Here is a 21081-nt window from a genome sequence, read left to right on the forward strand (position 1 = left end):
CTGTATGTCCTCCCGCCTCTGGTTGTACTGCTAGACGCCGACCGAGCAGACGGAGCGGTTGTCTTCTTTACTTGCTTACGAGGCGGAGGAGAAGGACTACGACGCGCCAGAGCAGCTGGAGCGGCGGCAGGTCTCTTCCGCCCTTGCTGACGAGGCGGAGAAGGAGGAGGCTGGCTACTCGGGTGCGTCGGCGTAGGCGAAGAAGGAGGCGGAGTGCCGCCACGTGCCAGAGAAGGAGCCCGCCGAGGGCCCTGATCGTCACTCGCCGGAGGAGGAGGCGGTGGAGGAGGCGGAGTGCCCTGTCTCGCCGGAGGAGGAGGAGGAGGCGGAGGCGTCCAGTTCGGATGGTTGATGAGCTCCTTCCGCCATAGGCACGGAGTCTTCAGAGCAGACCCCAGCCGAGTCTCCCCTTCACCGGTAGGGTGGTCAAGCTGGAGGTCCTCAAATCCCTCCGTTATTTCATCCACCATCACCCTAGCATATCCTTCTAGAATCGGCCGGCAGTGAAAGTTGCGCCGGGTTCAGTAGGATAAACAGAGCCAACAGCCGCCTTGACCTTCAAATTCATCCATTGCGTCATAAGGTGGCAATTTTGAGACTCCGTGATAGCATCCACGGGATAGCTGGCAGGAGCCATCAAGGCATGCTCCGGCTGAAGCAGCTCGGTGGAAGCCATGCTGCTTCTGCGCTGAGATGGCGGGGTAGCTTCGGGGGAGGCTTCGGCAGTATGTTTGCTGCGATTTGCTTCTCGTTCCTCTATCGCGTCTACCCTTGCTTGCAGCGCCTGCATTTGGGTCTGCTGCACTTTTTTCCTCCTCTCATGGGATTTGTAACCGCCTACGTCCGGAAACCCAACCTTCCACGAAATGGAGCCTGGCGTGCCTCGTGTCCGTCCAGGGTGCTCAGGATTCCCGAGGGCCATTGTGAGCTCGTCGTTCTCTATGTCTGGAAAGAACTTCCCTTGCTGCGCTGCTTCGATATACTGCTTAAGCTTCCTGACTGGTATGTCCATTTGATCGTTCGTCCAAATGCACTTCCCTGTTACAGGGTCCAAGGTTCCGCCAGCCCCGAAGAACCAATTCCGGCAACGGTCTGGCCAGCTAATTGTCTCTGGTTCGATCCCTTTATCAACCAGATCATTCTCAGTCTTGGCCCACTTAGGCCGGGCTACGAGATAGCCACCTGACCCCGTGCGATGGTGAAGCTTCTTCTTCACAACATTTTGCTTGTTTGTCGCCGACATCTTCTTCCTCTTTTCCGATGTCTTGTGGGCCACAAATGCGGGCCAGTGATCTCTGATCTTCTCATATCTGCCCTTGAATTCTGGTGTCTCATTATTTTCGACAAACTTATTCAGCTCTTTCTTCCACCTCCTGAATAGTTCTGCCATCCTCTTAAGAGCAAAAGACTTGATTAATTGCTCTTTAACTGGGTTCTCTGGATTATCCTCTGGCGGTAGGGTGAAATTTGACTTTAGCTCAGTCCAAAGATCATTTTTCTGCATATCATTGACATAAGACACCTCAGGGTCTTCTGTAGCCGGCTTAAACCATTGCTGGATGCTTATCGGGATCTTGTCCCTAACCAGAACCCCGCACTGAGCAACAAATGCGCTCTTTGTCCTGAGGGGTTCAATAGGTTGGCCGTCGGGTGCGATTGCTATGATCTCAAACTTTTCATCCGAGCTCGACTTTTTCTTCGGGCCTCGTCTCTTTACCGAAGTTGTGCTCGATCCGGAGGGCTAGAAAAAAGAACAAAGACTTAATTAATATATGTACATACCAAAACAATGAATGCATCAATCAGCTAGTCAGCACAGGCTTAAATAATATATATACCTGGCCGGACTCGGTTCGGTCACCGGAGCCGTCATCACGGTCTCCTTCTTGCACCGGCATTGGGTCACCGGAGCCGTCCTCATGTTCTTTTTCTTGCACCGGCATTAGGTCACCGTAGCCAGCTTGTTCACCCTCTCCTTCCAGACCATCGGGTTCGTTGAGAAACAACGAGACGGCATCACTTCCTTCTGCGATTATGTCCCTCAACAATGCTTCTTTTGCTTCGTCTAGGGCGGTGTCCATAGTTTCTACGAATATTTACAACATGGCAATTATTATTCAAACATGACAGATGGATATATTAGTGCCAAACGTAGAACTAGCTATAGCTACCGAATCATAGTAAGCTATCGGGAGGGGGTATATATCGACAACGACGACACTACATCTATGTCCCTCGACGACCCTCGTTCCCGATAAAAAAAAGAGAAGAAGAACTCCTCTATTCTTTCTTCTCCTCTTTTTTTCTTCTTCCTCTTCTTTTTTTATCCTCTTCTTCCTCTCATGTTAGAGAGGATCGCCGAGGGGTCGGGAGGTTGCCTAGTGTCAAAGGATTCAACAAAACCATGTCTTCATCATTAGGCGAAAGTAACATGTGCATGATGGTACGAAGCTCTTCAAAGTTGTTCTGGAACGGAGTCCCAGATAGGATAATTCGCTTTTTGGTACAAAGTTCAGCAAGAGCCTTCCGAATATCGCTATTTGGAAGGCCTTTGCTGAATTCGTACCAAAAGGTGGATTATCCTATCCGGAACTCCATTCCAGAACAACTTTGCAGAACTTCGTACCAACATGCCCTTGTTACTTCCGGCCAATGATGAAGGCATGGATTTCTTCAATACTTTGACACTAGGAAACCTCTCTCGACCCCTCGGCGATCCTCGACCCCTCGAACCCTTGACGACCCTGGAACCCTCGACCCCTCAGCGATCCTCTTCTCCCTCTCATGTTCGAGAGGATCGCCGAGGGGTCGGGAGGTTGCGTAGTGTCAAAGGATTCAACAAAACCATGTCTTCATCATTAGGCGAAAGTAACATGTGCATGATGGTATGAAGCTCTTCAAAGTTGTTCTGGAACGGAGTCCCAGATAGGATAATTCGCTTTTTGGTACAAAGTTCAGCAAGAGCCTTCCAAATATCGCTATTTGGAAGGCCTTTGCTGAATTCGTACCAAAAGGCGGATTATCCTATCCGGGACTCCATTCCAGAACAACTTTGCAGAACTTCGTACCAACATGCTCTGGTTACTTCCGGCTAATGATGAAGGCATGGATTTCTTCAATACTTTGACACTAGGAAACCTCTCTCGACCCCTTGGCGATCCTCGACCCCTCGAATCCTCGACGACCCTGGAACCCTCGACCCCTAGACGACCCTGGAACCCTCGACCCTCGACCCTATAGAACCCTCGAACCCTCGACCCTGAAACCCTCGACCCTTGACCCCTTAACGACCCTCGACCCTCTACCCTAGTTCCCGACCCTCGACCCCTCGGCGATCCTCGACACCCTCGTTCCCGATAAAAATTAAGAAGAAGAAGAAGAAGAAGAAGAAGAAGAAGAAGAAGAAGAAGAAGAAGAAGAAGAAGAAGAAAGAGGAGAAGAAGAAAGGAATAGCTAGAGGAGAAGATCAAAGAAAAAAAAAGAAGAAAAAAGAGGAGAAGAAGAAAGGAATAGTGGAGAAGAAGAGAAAATAGAATATATTCTATTTTCTCTTCTTCTCCACTATTCCTTTCTTCTTCTCCTCTTCTTTTTCTTCTTTTTCTTCTTCTTATTTATTTCTCCTCTTCTTCCTCTCTTCTTCTTCTTCTTCTTATTTAGTTCTCTTGACCCCTCGTCCCTCTCTCATGTTGTCGGGGAGGGTATATCGACCTCCGCTCATGTTGAAATTATCGGGGAGGGGGTATATCGACCCCCACCCCCCTCATCATGCATATATAGCTACCACATACATATATACATTGAAAAAAATTACATATATGCAACAAAAACATTAATACACATATGAACAAAAAATACATATATGAACAAAAACATGCTGTGAACAAAAACATTAATGTAATAAATCTAATAAGAAATTAATCTAATAAAAAACATGCTCTGAACTTACATATAGCCACATACATACAAATATACATTATATATATATGAACAAAAAATTAATCTAATACAAAATCAAAACAGAGCCGGACCGGCGCGGCGGCTCACAGCGGGGGCGTCTGGCGATGGCGACGGCGGGGGAGGCAAGGGCGCCGGCGGGCGGGGGCGGGCCGCGGGAAGGGGCTAGGGCGCGTGGCAGGGGCCGGCGCGGCGACGACGTGGTCGGCGGCAGGGGCGGCGCGACGACGGCACCGGAGGCAGGGGCGGCGCGGCGACGACATCGGAGGTAGGGGCGGCACGGCGACGGCGTCGGGGGCAGGGGCGGCGCGGCGACGGCGTCGGAGGCAGGGGCGATGATGGCAACGACGACGAGGAGCAGCGCTGGGGCATCGGGCACGAACTGACAGTGAAGTTGTGAAATTTTCACAAGTCCAGCTTATATACCGACAGCATTGGTCCCGGTTGGTGCTACAACCCGGGACTAAAGGGGGGCATTAGTCCCGGGTCATAGCACCAACCGGGACTAATGCCCCCTTTAGTCCCGGTTGGTGCCACCAACCGGGACCAAAGGCCTGTGCTGCCCCGAACCCAAATATTTAGTCCCACCTCGCTAGTTGAGAGGGAGGCGCACCTGTTTATAAGGCGCGGTGCGCCTTCCCTCTCGAGCTCCTCTCTAAAGCAGGCTTTCAGGCCTAACACTGCAATCTGTGCATGTGGGCCTACTAGGCCTCCCGCGGGCCTGAATCCTGGCCCATGGTAGGGTTTCTAGTCGTATTCACGCCGTGGGGGCCGAGTAGGTGGCACTTTTTTTGTTTTTTTGTTTTTTTTGTTTCTACTTAGAACTAAATACTTATAGTTTTGTAGTGATTTCTTTTTTATTTTAGGTCACAAAAATTATAAACTTTCTGTTAGTGCCATTAGTTTTAAAACTTGAATAGTTTAAATTTGTTTTTTATTTAATTTGTGTGAATCACTAGTTTATGAATAACTTTACTATAAAAATTGATTTTTGAGTCAACCTTTTTCCTGCTATTTAATATTACTGTGTTTTATCATTATTTTTTCCAGTTTTTTTGTTTTGTTTTCTGTATTATTTATTTTCTTTCGTTTTTTGCTTTATTTTTTAATTCTTTTTGCTTTTAGGTCAGCAAAATTATAAACTTTCTGTTAGTGCCATTAATTTTAAAAAAAATATAAACTTTTTGTTAGTGCCATTAGTTTTCAAATTTGAATAGTTAAAATTTGAACATAGATGCACCTATAGAGAAAATTCGACCTAAATTCATAGTTTTCAAATGAACTCTGAAAAAGTTGGCATAGCATACTCGTCTGTAACAAATTTGGCATGGTATCATCATAATAGTTGCGGGAGAAAGTCTTTACTTTTTCTTCGCTTGTGTCATTTGCTTATTGCACCGTAACCATGGATAATCTTCATTGTTTATCAGGATGCTTGGGTCAGCCTTGACATTGAAGGGAGGAATTTCATGAAACTTTTCATAATCTTCAGACATGTCTGTCTTGCCGTCCACTCCCAGGATGTCCCTTTTTCCTGAAAGAACTATGTGGCGCTTTGGCTCATCGTATGATGTATTCGCTTCCTTATCTTTTCTTTTTCTCGGTTTGGTAGACATGTTCTTCACATAAATAACCTGTGCAACATCACTGGCTAGGATGAACGGTTCGTCAGTGTACCCAAGATTTTTCAGATCCACTGTTGTCATTCCTTACTGTGGGTCTACCTGTACCCCGCCGCCTAACAGATTGACCCATTTGCACTTAAACAAAGGGACCTTAAAATCAGGTCCGTAGTCAAGTTCCCATATGTCCACTATGTAACCATAATATGTATCCTTTCCGCTCTCGGTTGCTGCATCAAAGCGGACACCGCTGTTTTGGTTGGTGCTCTTTTGATCTTGGGCGATCGTGTAAAATGTATTCCCATTTATCTCGTATCCTTTGTAAGTCAATACAGTCAAAGATGGTCCCCTGGACAACAAGTACAACTCATCACAAATAGTGTTGTCACATCTGAGACGTGTTTCCAACCAACTGCTGAAAGTCTTGATGTGTTCACATGTAATCCAGTCGTCGCACTGCTCCGGGTGTTTGGAGCGCAGACTGTTCTTGTGTTCATTGACATACGGGGTCACCAAGGTAGAGTTCTGTAGAACTGTGTAGTGTGCTTGAGACCAAGAATATACGTCCCTGCATATTATTGAGTCTCTTCCAAGAGTGCCTTTTCCAGTCAGTCTCCCCTCATACCGCGATTTAGGGAGACCTATCTTGTTAAGGCCAGGAATGAAGTCAACACAAAACCCAATAACATCCTTTGTTTGATGGCCCATGGAGATGCTTCCTTCTGGCCTAGCACGATTACGGACATATTTCTTTAGGACTCCCATGAACCTCTCAAAGGGGAACATATTGTGCAGAAATACGGGCCCCAGGATGACAATCTCGTCGACTAGATGAACTAGGACATGCGTCATGATATTGAAGAAGGATGGTGGGAACACCAGCTCGAAACTGACAAGACATTGCGCCACATCACTCCTTAGCCTTGGTACGATTTCTGGATCGATCACCTTCTGAGAGATTGCATTGAGGAATGCACATAATTTCACAATGGCTAATCGGACGTTTTCCGGTAGAAGCCCCCTCAATGCAACCGGAAGCAGTTGCGTCATAATCACGTGGCAGTCATGAGACTTTAGATTCTGAAACTTTTTCTCTGGCATATTTATTATTCCGTTTATATTCGATGAGAAGCCAGTCGTGACCTTCGTATTGAGCAGGCATTCAAAGAAGATTTCTTTCTCTTCTTTCGTAAGAGCGTAGCTGGCAGGACCTTTATACTGCTTCGGAGGCATGCCATCTTTTTCGTGCAAATGTTGCAGGTCCTCCTATGCCTCAGGTGTATCTTTTGTCTTCCCATACACGCCGAAGAAGCCTAGCAGGTTCACACAAAGGTTCTTCGTCACGTGCATCACGTTGATTGAGGAGCGGACCTCTAGGTCTTTCCAGTAGGGTAGGTCCCAAAATATAGATTTCTTCTTCCACATGGGTGCGTGTCCCTCAGCGTCATTCGGAACAGCTAGTCCACCAGGACCCTTTCCAAAGATTACGTAGTGTAAATCATTGACCATAGCAAGCACGTGATCACCGGTGCGCATGGCGGGCTTCTTCCGGTGATCTGCCTCGCCTTTGAAATGCTTGCCTTTCTTTCGACATTGATGGTTGGTCGGAAGAAATCGACGATGGCCCAGGTACACATTCTTCCTGCATTTGTCCAGGTATATACTTTCAGTGTCATCTAAACAGTGCGTGCATGTGTGGTATCCTTTGTTTGTCTGTCCTGAAAGGTTACTGAGAGTGGGCCAATCGTTGATGGTCACGAACAACAACGCCTTAAGGTTAAATTCCTCCTGTCTGTGCTCATCCCACGTACGTACACCGTTTTCATTCCACAACTATAAAAGTTCTTCAACTAATGGCCTTAGGTACACATCAATTTCGTTGCCAGGTTGCTTAGGGCCTTGGATGAGAACTGGCATCATAATGAACTTCCGCTTCATGCACATCCAAGGAGGAAGGTTATACATACATAGAGTCACGGGCCAGGTGCTGTGATTGCTGCTCTGCTCCCCGAAAGGATTAATGCCATCTGCGCTTAAAGCAAACCATACATTCCTTGGGTCCTTTGCAAACTCATCCCAGTACTTTCTCTCGATTTTTCTCCACTGCGACCCGTCAGCGGGTGCTCTCAACTTCCCATCTTTCTTTCGGTTCTCACTGTGCCATCGCATCAACTTGGCATGCTCTTCGTTTTTGAACAGACGTTTCAACCGTGGTATTATAGGAGCATACCACATCACCTTCGCAGGAACCCTCTTCCCGAGGGGTTCGCCATCAACATCACCAGGGTCATCTCGTCTGATCTTATACCACAATGCACCGCATACCGGGCATGCGTTCAGATCCTTGTATGCACCGCGGTAGAGGATGCAGTCATTAGGGCATGCATGTATCTTCTCCACCTCCAATCCTAGAGGGCATACGACCTTCTTTGCTGCGTATGTACTGTCGGGCAATTCGTTATCCTTTGGAAGCTTCTTCTTCAATATTTTCAGTAGCTTCTCAAATCTTTTGTCAGCCACAGCATTCTCTGCCTTCCACTGCAGGAATTCCAGTACAGTACCGAGCTTTGTGTTGCCATCTTCGCAATTGGGGTATAACCCTTTTTTGTGATCCTCTAACATGCGATCGAACTTCAGCTTCTCCTTTTGACTAATGCATTGCGTCCTTGCATCGACAATGACCCGACGGAGATCATCATCATCGGGCACATCGTCTGGTACCTCTTGATCTTCAACAGCTTCACTCGTTGCAGCATCATTGGGCACATCGTCTGGTTCCTCTTGATCTTCACCAGCTCCCCCCGTTGCAGCATCACCGTATTCAGGGGGCACATAGTTGTCATCGTACTCTTCTTCTTCGCCGTCTTCCATCATAACCCCTATTTCTCCATGCCTCGTCCAAACATTATAGTGTGGCATGAAACCCTTGTAAAGCAGGTGGGAGTGAAGGATTTTCCGGTTAGAGTAAGACCTCGTATCCCCACATTCAGTGCATGGACAACACATAAAACCATTCTGCTTGTTTGCCTCAGCCGCATTGAGAAACTCATGCACGCCCTTAATGTACTCGCGGGTGTGTCTGTCACCGTACATCCATTGCCGGTTCATCTGCGTGCATTATATATAATTAAGTGTCCAAATTAATAGAAGTTCATCATCACATTAAAACCAAAGTGCATACATAGTTCTCATCTAACAACATATAGCTCTCCAGAGCATCTGATTAATTAAACCATACATTGAAACTATGTAAAACATTTCAATGCGAAAACAAATGCGATCATAATCGCAACCAAGGTAACAATTGATCCAACGACATAATGATACCAAGCCTCGGTATGAATGGCATATTTTTTAATCTTTCTAATCTTCAAGCGCATTGCATCCATCTTGATCTTGTGATCATCGACGACATCCGCAACATGCAACTCCAATATCATCTTCTCCTCCTCAATTTTTTTATTTTTTCCTTCAACAAATTGTTTTCTTCTTCAACTAAATTTAACCTCTCAATAATAGGGTCGGTTGGCATTTCCGATTCACATACATCCTAGATAAATAAAATCTATGTCATGTTGGTCGGCATAATTTTCATAAACAATAAATGAACCAATAGTTATAAAGATAATATACATACCACATCCGAATCATAGACAGGACGAGGGCCGACGGGGGCGGATACCAAAATCATCGCACTATATAAGATGCAATAATAAATGTAAGAAAATGATACAAGTATCTATCTAGACATACAAGTAAGAATATTTTTCCTTTCAGAAAGAAGATCAGAACAAGAGGCTCACCACGGTGGTGTCGGTGATGAGATCGGCGCGGGTGATCGACGGCGGTGAAGACGGGGACGAGGCGTGACGGACCGCTAAATCTAGACAAATCTCGAGGAAAATGGAGCTTGGAGGTCGAGCTTCGAGAGGAGAAAGCTTAAGGAGTGTGGCTCGGGCATTCCATCGAACACCTCATGTGCATAGGAGGTGAGCTAGAGCACCACAAGGCCCTCTCCCCCTCGGCCAGAAAAAATAGAACACTGTGCTCTGCTCTTGCGCGAGGGGGTATATATAGGCACCTCATTGGTCCCGGTTGGTGACATGAGCCGGGACTAAAGGGGAGCCTTTGGTCCCGGTTCAAGCCACCAACCGGGACCAATAGTGGTGGGCCAGGAGTGAGGCCCATTGGTCCCGATTCATTCCACCAACCGGGACCAAAAGGTCCAGATGAACCGGGACCAATGGCCCACGTGGCCCGGCCGGCCCCCTGGGCTCACGAACCGGGACCAATGCCCACATTGGTCCCGGTTCTAGACTGAACCGGGACTAATGGGCTGACCCGGCCTGGACCAAAGCCCTGTTTTCTACTAGTGGGGAAGAAAAAATGATAATATAACTCAGATTCGAATTTTCGTATAATATAGTCCTATAATAATATAATAATTAAATTGGACGTGTGAGGAGCGGGCAAAAGGACAGGATGTTCTTTTCTTTATATTATACTAGTCGACTACCCGTACGTTGCCACGGAACAACAAACTTATATAAAGATACATTGATGAAAAGATCATTGTATTTGATGAACATGAGTGTAGCATGCATCACTCGGACAAATATCTACTTTCCCTATAGGGGCGACCACCTCATGTCGCTCAAGTATATTTCCTTGCCCCACATGTTATATTAGGTTTTTGTAAGTCAAACTTCTTATAGTGCAATTTTATTTGGCATCATAGATGATGATATCATTCTCTATTAACTTGCTCAAAGTTAAACATGTTTGGCCTGAGACAACCAATCAAACTTATATTCTCTGAAGGATAGCATTAAACTGTACATTTGATAATCCTTGCAATTACCATATAGAGAGATTATGTAATGAGCTTCTTAGCAGTCTCTCAAACAATATAAAATCACAATTTAAACTATAATATAGTTTAAATATTTGAGATAGACAAACACTATTATCCACTCGATAACTAATGTTTTTATCAGAAATATCCATTGACTACAAAACATTTTGGGGGCTCAGCACCATTAGCCTGTGACACCCTTAAGTCATCAGAGCTATCTCCTCTAGAAACAATGGCTGCAGGAGAGACATTTGAACTGAAAGATTCTTAAATCTTTATCGTGGTCCATGTCATCTTTTCTATCTGTTGTTGGGCTGCTGAACAAGATTTTATGGGAATAAGCCTACATCTTCTCCATTCATATAGACATGGTTCTCATTTGCCTCTTTGTGGAATGAGCAATGAGAGGCTCTTGAACGAGCATGACACATGAACAAGTACCCCATCTCTTCCAGATCCATCGCCTGAGCAAAAACGATGCATGTATCCTTCCTACAGAATCAAATGGTAGCAGAAGTAATCGATCTCATCAAATTAATAAAAAAAGTTCCATGGTGAATATACCTGAAACATGTTTTGATCAAATCTCACATGACTTGACATGGAAGCAGGTCCAGGAACACCTATTCCATAGGCCGTAGTCCTCATTTGTGTGCACTGCACACCATACCCATATATACTTCCAAGGTAAAGTTGTGGTGTACATCAGTGGCGGAGGGCGATTTTTTTAGGTAGGGTGGACTCTAGAGCGTTAATAAATTCAATGCAGAATCAAAGTCCAATATCTCATATCTAAATTACGTCCAAGACAAGAAAATTACAATGAACACTGAAAACTAACATGTACACCTTACTTGCATTTCCCGAATCAACGGAAACACTTATAAGGCATAACCTCTAGTCACACATATACATATGCAATCTTTAAAACAATGACAAGAAGATTGCACTAATAAATACATAAAGAACTATATCCAATTGTTAGTCTGAGTGTTTGCATGTTTGTTATTTCCGTATGGATGGTACTGTAGTGGAGAGCTTTTACTCCAACAATATGCTTTCAGTTAGTGGGGAACACTAAAAAATCATGTATGTGCACTTTCATTGTAATCACATGCACCAGTCTGAAATTGTATGCCACAGAACAACTTACAACTAATCAAAGCAAATGAGAGATTCACAATTGGTTCATATTATAATTGTTGTAGCCTTCAAAGAACTCAATAACTGAAACAGAAACTATGCTGAAACGAACCCATCATCTTCATTATACCTAGCTAGGTAGCTTCAAGAAAACTGCACTATCCAAAACAAGAGGTTACCTTCCTGAAGGAAATGATTCCATCTTTACCGTAGCCTCGATGTCTCGAAGGCGTACAACAGCAAGGCTCGCGTTGTGCAGGATCCTTGGTACGATTCACCTAGAATTCCTCTGTAATGACCTTCCGCATGGATGCATCCTCCCCACCAGTCCACCACTGGGCCCTTTTGTAGTTTGGTGCATCGATCAGGTGCTGCATGATACACCTGATCAGGAGTGGGGCACCGAAGGCATCCGGCAAGGTACATGTTGTGCAGGACAGGAGCGAACCGACGAAGAGGGCACGAATGGGCGGAGAGCACTGACTCGACGAGCTCGCAGGTGCCGTAGTAGATGGCGAAGGAGGAGGTGGAACCAAGGAACCACAACACTTTGGTAACCTGTAACCAACAATAATTACTATTCCTGGTAGATACATACTACACCTGAAAATTTTCATGGACAAACACTCATACGTTCATGAAAATTTACTGAACATGATCAACTCATATGTCAAGTTGATGACAGGAGAAGTGATTACCAACTAAGACACCTATGCTAAGCTCGCGTAGGTGGGATGTTGTAGCGACTGCGCAAGCCATCAATAACTCTGGCCACGGACTTTGCCATCTCAGGTAAGGTCATCTTGCAAACTGATCAGTGCCAACCAAGTTAGTAAATAACTGAACTAAAGTTCGAAGATGTATGTGTTCGCTCGCTGCAGTACTTCGAGACGAAGACAAGTGCACCTCTGTCATCAACTTCTTGTAATTTCACGACATGAATTATATTTAGATACACTGTAGCACTCACGACCAACACTGGATCAACCATGAAATCGAATGAGACTGTACCTTCATCTCCTCGATCGGCAATCTTCTCGAACATCTTCCTATGCTCCTTCTCCGCCAGCTCTGCATCTGCATCTTAAGTGAACAACATCAAGAGACACCGAATGTGATCCATCACATCACATCCAGGCACATCTCAGGATCGATCGATGCGCTAAGGATTGCAAAAGGAATGGGATCAGAGTGGTCACCTTGATGCGCTTGGAGATTCGGGAGTGGGAGGCCTCGAGGTCACAGGCGGAGTCGCCATGGAGCGCGTCAAGGCTATGCTTGAGCGAGTTGAGGTTGAGGCTCGAGGTGGCGATGTTCCTCAGGTCGCCGACGGCGGACACCTCCCACGGCGTGGATCTGGTCTTGGTGTCAGCAGTGAGGAGGGCTAGAGGAAGCCACGGCTGATTGCGATGGGAGAGAGACCCTTTGCTGCCGGATGGCGACGAGGAACCGAAGAGGGATTCGGGGCTGGCCTTCATCTTGGGCTTGGACGACGTGACTGCCAGCGAGCACCGGTCAGGAGGGAGGTGTCGGAGGCTCGGAGCCGGAGGCAGCATCGCCTGGTGCCACGGCTTGAGGGCGTTGGCGGCCAGGAGCACGAGGGAGAGCGGCTGATTCGGGTTGGACGGCGGCGGCAAGTTTCTCCGGAGAGAGAGGGGGGTTTGTGGGAGATGGGGCGTGCGACGTGTGCGCTCGTGGATGTTTTTTCGTTCTTTATCGTCGGGGAAGCGTGGGAGCGAGGTCGAACCGTCGTGTTTTTCTTTATCGTGCGGATTGCATTTTTTCTTTTGCGTGGAGCTGACGAGGTGGGGTGGAGGTTGGTCGCGCGATGGTTATCATAAGGAGGCGAGGATTGAACAAGGTTGAACCATCACGACGTTCGATTCTCCTTTAATAATAGAAAATAAATATATATAGTCCTATAATAATAAAACTCCACAGAGATATACGGATTCCAGTAATTTCCGGAGACGGACACTGCTTTTGGTCCGCAACATATAGCCCAACAATAATAAGAAAGCCTCATAAGAATAGCGAGCGGTTCGGGACGGCGCACCTCTCCCTCTTCTCGGCAAAAGCCTAGGCTACAGGAACCACCTATTCCTAGTCCAATTCGATGGAGGGCGGCTCCAGTGCGTCGTTGTCGAGCAAGTCGGCGGCGCCGGCAAGGAAGAGGAAGCCGGGGACATGGGGGAGGCTCCCGCGTGTCCCGCGCGCCGCGACCCATGCCATCAAGGAAAGGGGGGAGCTGGGGATATGGTTCATAACGCCTGAGGAGTTGCAGCGGCAGGCCCTGGAGCGTGCCAACGAGCTGGAGAAGATGGACGACAGCGGGTGCGACACGGAGGAGGCCAAAATCGCCTTCCGGGCCTTCAAGGAGGAGAATCTCCGCTTGGACCGCTGGATCGCCAAGGGCTGGCCGGAGCATATAGTCGTCAACCGCAACCCGCAGCCCAGCGACATGGAGTAAGGACACCCACTTTTCGACTTGCTCCCTTGTCCACCACTGTCCACTGGTTAATGAACATACAGTTAAAGTATGCATGCACTAGAAACACGACCATGTTTGGCTTACTCAGTAGATAGATAGATAGATGTGTTTCGCAAAAAAGAAGAAGATAGATAGATACTCCCTCCGTCCGAAAAAACTTGTCCCTTAAATGGATGTATCTAGCACCAAGTTAGTGATAGATACATCCATTTGAGAAACAAGATTGACACAAGTTTTTTCGGACCGGGGGAGTAGATGTAAAACATGGAGGCAGCCTTTCCTAGACCAACAAGTGGCAGCGACTAATTGGTTTGTTCATGCCATATACTCCTATGTTTGATGTTAGAATCCAAATTGTGTATTAGGCTGCTGGTACATAATTCATGCCACAATGTCCATCTAAATTATTCAGGGAGCTATTCAAGAGAAGACACAATTTTTTCATGTTAGAGACACAAAGTAAGGACACTCACTATTTGACTCCGCCCTCATCACTACATGCTCCACCACTAGTTAATGAACATACAGGTCAAATATGCATATACTGGAAAGATAGCCATGCTTGGTTTACTCACTAGCTAGATGCATACATAGATGCACATCCCATTGCATATTACCGTGACTATAAGTGGCATCGGCAAATTGGTTTGTAAATGACAGATATGTGTGATGTTGGAATCAAAATTGGTTTTTGAATAAGGATCTCAAAAGTACTCCTAAAACGTATTATTCATTTTCTTCGTTGTTGATGTTCTATTAATAAAAAAAACGAGAATTTGCATGTTTTATGGTTTTCTACCCAGTCTGAATTTGAACACCTATGTATCTATCTGTGTTATCTAGAACAACAAAGGCCATGTGAATTATCAATGAAACATGGAGCTACCAAAGATACGAAATAATTTTATCTACCTAATGTAATAAAATAAGTGCTAATTAGCTTACTTCTCACTGCCTGCAGGGAAGAGTATCTGACCGCCGAGGACATGGAGGCACGCTTCTCACATCGTAACCCCACTCATGGAGCACAACTAAAACACTTTGCTTGCCTTGCCTTGGCACATTACAATGCCACAAAGACCGAGGTATGCATTGCACACACAACTTATTACTCTGATATTTTTCTTTTGATATAACTCTACGGTTGATGAGCTAACAAGATCTTCCAAAACAATTGTCAACAACCAGCACAAGTTTGACCTTGGTGAAGCCTTGACATCTAACTGGTTTTCTGAGGCGTGTGGGACGACATATGCTCATGTCAACTTCACGGCCATTCCCCAGAAGAGTAATCACCCTACGAAGAGGTTATTCTTCGTTGAGCTCATGCTCATTCCAGAGCTCCAGATGGAGGAGGATACCGAGCCTATGCGTGTGCTGCATGTCTCGACTATTGATGATGTTCCCTGTTATGGTATGTTTTCCGGATATCTTATTATGTAGCTGGTGCTGTACCTAAATATTGGTTGCTAATTATGTATTGACACCACTCGCTAGAGGTATTTAGTGACCAACATCGTGCTCTTGGTGGCTAAAGCTCCGATCATTAAGTACCAACCCTTACTTGGTCACACCAACAGGGACCAAGAAAATGTTAGTGACTCTAGGTCCTCACAATTAATTGGTGCTCGGTAATACTATACATTGTAGATCTCCTTTGCTGCTAACATTATTTAACTAACACATGTGACCTTGATAAATGCATAGTAAAACCAACAGCATACAAATAATAATTATGAAACAACAGATGTTGGCATGTAGTACTATTTGCTCAACAGGAGTGATAAGCCCTGTTCACAGTAAGAAATATAGTGAAGTCTTTCCCATTCATTCCCATGATCCTACTACGTGGAAAGATGCTAATTTCATAAACCAGTCATTGAGAAGCTGCTTCCAATGTGGGTTTTTTTTTGCTTCCCCCCCGCCCCCCCCCCCCCCCCCAAAAAAAAAAGTTTCTCGTGTGTACCAATTTAATTCCGGACATGAATCAGAAATATCAGAATATTATGGAACAACAAATATATAGGATGCCAATGTACATCCATTGTGGTAGTGCCGTGACCTTGAGGACTCTTGTAGTGCTCTTGGATTGTATCTTAGATTGTAGCTAGAACAAATCCAAATGTATAATATTGGTAGGGGCGCCATGTAAACAATGATTGATAGATATCTATTTTCTTGTAGTACCTGCTATATTTGCACCCATTGCTTGCTAGTCTAAGTCTGCTGCATGTGTTGAACTGATACATGAAGACCACTTCTATTCATACATAATCTTGTGCTATGTACAATATTACAAGTTTTAGAGTGGTTGGGCTTTTTTAGAACCGTTCGTTGATGTCGATCTAACGGCAGACAAATACCAAGTACTGGGTAGTACTCCGATGAAAGTACACGAAAGTACTAAAACGAGTGGGGCCGGTACTCGTGACAAGGTAGGGACGCGTTTTAATCTAGGGGCAGATTAGTCCTAGGAAAATTTGCACGCGCCGCCCCTCTCGTCGAATGCATAACCGCCGCCATGGTGCTACACATTCCACAATTACTCATCGGCGGCCATCTCCTTCCTCTCCTCCAAGTCCACCGCAGTCATCTCCTCCTTCTTGCCGCTGCAACTTCGCTCCACTCAGGCAACCCCCCCACCCACCCCCACCCCCTCTTACATGGCAGATCGAGCTGATGGCCGGCGGCGAGAACACCGACTTCATGCAGATCGCCGGCGGCGACCAGGTCAAGTTGGCCAGGTTGAGGGAGATTCGTTCTTGGTTTGACAACACAAGGCAGATGAACTGGACGGCAATGGCCACTCTCAAGAATATGACGAAGAAGGAGAGGGCAAAGCTTTGCCCCCCGCCCGCACAACCGATTAACAAGATCGAGATCCTCCTCTAGGCGATGGAGCAGGCCAATTCGTCCAGCGAGTGGACTAGGCGGAGGTGGTGGACGTTCAGATCCAGGGTAGAACATCCACTGGATCAGGAACCCACCGTGCACGAGGTGCCGTTGCAGATTGTGCAGCCTCCAACCGAGTCACCGAAGAATCCGAAGCGCAAGATGAGGAGGACAGTGGTCGCGACCTCGCTTTCCCGCCGTTCTCTACGCTTCCCTCGCCGCTCTCCTCGTATGAACGGCGGCGGTAGCTATGTTTAGAGTAAGCTTCCCCACTCCTCATCTTCCTACTGCTCGTGCTTACATCGTGGTGATACTGATCGTAATAGCTCAGAGAGGGAATACTAGATGGCATTTTAATCTCAATGAATTGCATGAATATTTGAGTACATGGATTTGGAGGATGGATTATGATGTATGTGAACCCTAGGCATCATATGAACCCTAGGAAAAATTAGTAATGTTCTAGTGGTAGACACTGAAATATTTCGGTACACACCGGTAGGCACTGAAATATTTCGGGACTGCCCTAGGCAAAATTTGTAATGTTGTAGTGGTGGACACTGAAATATTTCGGTACACACCGGTAGGCACTGAAATATTTCAGTACTGCGCTAGGCAAAATTTGTAATGTTGTAGTGGTAGACACTGAAATATTTCGGTACACACCGGTAGGCACTGAAATATTTTGTTACTACAATTTCAGTACACACCGATGCATACTGAATTATTTCACTACTGCAGTTTCAGTACACACTGAAATATTTCAGTACTGCAAATTCTATACAAAGTTGGCATTTTGTCATTTATGTGTGAATTAATACATGCATCATATGGCATAACTTTGTACATGAGTTTGGGTCAATTTCATGTCTATTTATTGTTAAAATTATTGTCATGCCATGAAACACAAGACAAGTCACTGACCCAAGCTTGCAAAGATGCCATATCAATGTTGCTGATATGAATATGCATGTTTTCACCAAGTCTTGTGTCTGAATTAAAACTGAGCATTTTTTCTTGATGGTATCCATGGATCTAGAACTCCTATGAATTTGCTCATGTTGGATGTTTTGTTCTCCATCATCTATACTAGCATTCCGTGCGATTAGGTGCCATGACAAGATCCCTGGCATATTTATTTTCTTGCCTCCAACATCACATGTGTGTTTTGCAGGAAAAAACCTGGAGTTCACCAGGCTGGCTGAAGTTGTGAGGCTGGGAGGCTGATGGTGCTGCTACTGGCTGATCCTTCTTCTTTCAGTTTTTGTTCATCATTTATCAAGCCGTTGGACCAGGGCTACTTCCCTATGTGCTGTTAATGTATTAAGTAGTTCCTTCGAATTTGTAGTATTAGTTAGTTTGAATGTGGAAGTACCTTAATTTTTGGAACGAAATGTTGCTATGTAGGACCAAGGGTTTCATACCTTAATCTTTGGATAATTAATTATGTGAACTGTTGGATGTGGCGCACAACGAAACGCCTCTACCATTGATACTATAGTTCAACATGTCGGTCCAATTAGAGACCAGCCACTACCATATAGAACAGTTAGCATTTCATACTACAACCTGACACGTACAAAACATCACACAGTGGAAGCACATCCCTAAGCACTTTGCATTGTACAAGGTCTTAGAGACCGGCCTCTACCATATATAACAGTTACCATGTCACACTACAGCATATAAAACATCACACAGTGGAATAATCATAGCTAGTAGAGCATTAGTTACCAGTTAATAATAGTTGCAATCCATCACAAGCAATAATACCTAGATATGAGTAGATATAGGTACGGTAATACACGACAAGTACTCGCAAACAAGAGCTAACATAACAAGTTCATTTCACATTGATACATGGCCCACCCCAGTTCTAAATGAGGTGGATGGTGATCATCATCCTCAAGTCATGGCGACGGGTGTTCGCAACAGTGAGTAGGATGGCCTGTCCTACCCGAAGATTCTTGGCACGAAGGAACTTCTTCCACCCTGCCCTGCTCAAGACAGTGCGACCGTCCGTGTCCACTGCATAGGCACAGCTGGTGATGGAGCCCGTTCTGGTAAGGCGTAGTCCAGCAGCCATGCCTTCTTCGCCCGGGTCGATGCCACAGCTATCAAGTAACCTCTTGGGTAATTTCTGAAAACAGTTGACATGATATATGATCATGTCACGTGCAATTATCAACAAAGCATACACTTCAAGACACATATATCATTGGATTCAACACTGAGCATATATATCATCACATCACTACACTATACGCCAAGCATCAAATTACTATAGTAATTAGGCATATCATTAGATTACTGCGTACACTAAGCATATCATCGCATATTACTACACTACATGCATGTCATAAAATTCTTCACTAAATGAATTCTAAACTTGGCCTCTCATCACAGTACTACAACATGCATTTATATGAAGTACTACACTAACTAAGCATGCATATCATGTAATTACCACACTAAGTAACATACCATGATATGCCGTTTAACATTCGTCCTTGTGAGGCGGGTCACGAATGGCTTCCCTAGGTAGTCTTCATGTAGCGGAAGCATGTCCCAGAGGTTGCCGATTTCCTCGTCGCCTAGGTTGAGTCCTTGGGCATACAGGTATTCAACAAGTGGGTTCTCATCATCATCTGAATCAGCACCATCTTCGTCCTCGTGAACTTCATCCTCACTATCCGGAATCAAATTTAGATAGATAACAGAAATCCTGGGCCTATCTCTTCTGAAGGAGAAGCTGATCAATTCACCCCCACTAAGACGCATGCGGGCGATGAAACAATCCCAATCATCTCCTCCTATCTGGGTTATCTTTCGCCCCTTCTCGACCTGCATAGTGTATGGGCCCCCAAGAGCGTCGAAGGTCACGGTGTCTGCGACGAGCTCATTGAATGCCAATCTCACATTGCATGGTACGATCTGTGTAAGATAAAAACAAATAGCAGACACAATACATTAGTGGAAATAGCAAAAAAACAAAAAGAATGTACTGTCAGAAGGTTCATATAAATTATTACCGCTGCAACAACAAAAGAAGGCTGGCAGTAGATGTCGAACAACGTGGGAGTAGAAAGGTTGGTCCGGCACCGTGAGTTGCAGCATCCACATTGTGCTTCCTCCATTCTACACAGAACATGTTGAACTCTAAGTTGAATTGTACATAGTACAATACAAAGATCATACATATAATAAATCATAGTGATAACCTATACTGGCAATGGCCAATCAATCTATTTTCTATCATCTATGTAATAAAGCAATGCCAGTGACAATGGCAATGCCCGGTTCATCTAAACCTGGGAATAGTTCGGCATCAAAACTTAAACCAATCCAATCCACGGCACACATCAAAACCAAACCAATCCAGATATTTTCATTTAGAATCTAGACCAAACCGAACTATACATGCGCGTCATCCAACCCAGTACAAACCGTTTTCAACTTTTGAATTGAATCCAAAGGTTCAAACCGTGGACAAAGCCATATGCGAGGGCACATCATGAATCTAGATCAGACATGGCGTCAAAGCTCGAGAGAGCCGACGAGCTCCGACTGGCAACTGCGGCTCTTGGATTTGAAGTAGTAGTAGGTGGTAGTGGCGGCTCAAACTAATTGATTGATTTGGTCTCAAACCATATAAACCAAATCAAGATCCAATCCAAAAACTAAGTTTCAGTCCAAACCAATCGGCTCAGATCCGCCTCCGTAGGGAGACGCGTTTGGGGAAGGGAAGAAGAGTGGAGATCTCATGTACTTGCCGTAGTTGGCGGCGGCCGCGCACCGGCAGCGAAGAGAGGGGTCGTCGGCAGATGGCGGCGGAGGCGGCGGTGCTGGTCGAGAAGGGGAGAAAGAAAGATGTGGAGTGGTCGAGACGGGGAGAAAGAAAAATGTGGTACATGTGGTGGTTCGGTTGTGTGGATGACAAGGGGACCCACTTGTGAGACCGATAGCAATTGATGGCAAACCGTAGGAGGTGCACGACCGCGTGCACGACCGCCACGTCCCCACGTGGAATCGGGACGGCCGGGTGGGTGTGTCAAGTCAAATCGGCACCCGCGGCTTCTCGGTAACTCCAAGAGGCAGGAGCAGTGCCTTTCTTCCCCAAATCG

General features: G+C 45.7%; 2 protein-coding genes across 4 annotated transcripts; one reads left to right on the top strand and one right to left on the bottom strand.

Annotated features, from left to right (window-relative positions):
- Positions 1-10553: 10553 nt before the first annotated feature.
- On the bottom strand, positions 10554-13429 carry LOC123147177 (uncharacterized). 3 transcript variants are annotated; one of them, XR_006473086.1, is made up of 5 exons: positions 12774-13429; positions 12586-12651; positions 12273-12384; positions 12023-12132; positions 10554-11945 (listed from the first exon to the last, which is right to left on the bottom strand). XR_006473086.1 is itself a non-coding variant. In XM_044566410.1 (4 exons), the coding sequence occupies exons 1-3, from the start codon at positions 13128-13130 to the stop codon at positions 12373-12375; spliced, it is 435 nt and encodes a 144-aa protein (XP_044422345.1). In that variant the 5' UTR covers positions 13131-13429; the 3' UTR covers positions 10554-12132; positions 12273-12372. The 3 variants fall into 3 exon arrangements, 1 of the variants encoding a protein (XP_044422345.1); XR_006473087.1 differs by having other exon boundaries at positions 10554-10923; positions 10996-12132; XM_044566410.1 differs by having other exon boundaries at positions 10554-12132.
- A 187-nt stretch (positions 13430-13616) lies between these two features.
- On the top strand, positions 13617-18268 carry LOC123147178 (uncharacterized). The gene is made up of 4 exons (XM_044566411.1): positions 13617-14040; positions 15027-15150; positions 15254-15479; positions 18132-18268. Exons 1-4 carry the CDS (start codon positions 13691-13693, stop codon positions 18182-18184), a joined length of 753 nt encoding a protein of 250 aa, XP_044422346.1. The 5' UTR covers positions 13617-13690; the 3' UTR covers positions 18185-18268.
- The last annotated feature ends 2813 nt before the right edge of the window (positions 18269-21081 follow it).

Source organism: Triticum aestivum, chromosome 7A, assembly GCF_018294505.1.
Source record: "Triticum aestivum cultivar Chinese Spring chromosome 7A, IWGSC CS RefSeq v2.1, whole genome shotgun sequence".
Lineage (NCBI taxonomy): Eukaryota > Viridiplantae > Streptophyta > Magnoliopsida > Poales > Poaceae > Triticum > Triticum aestivum.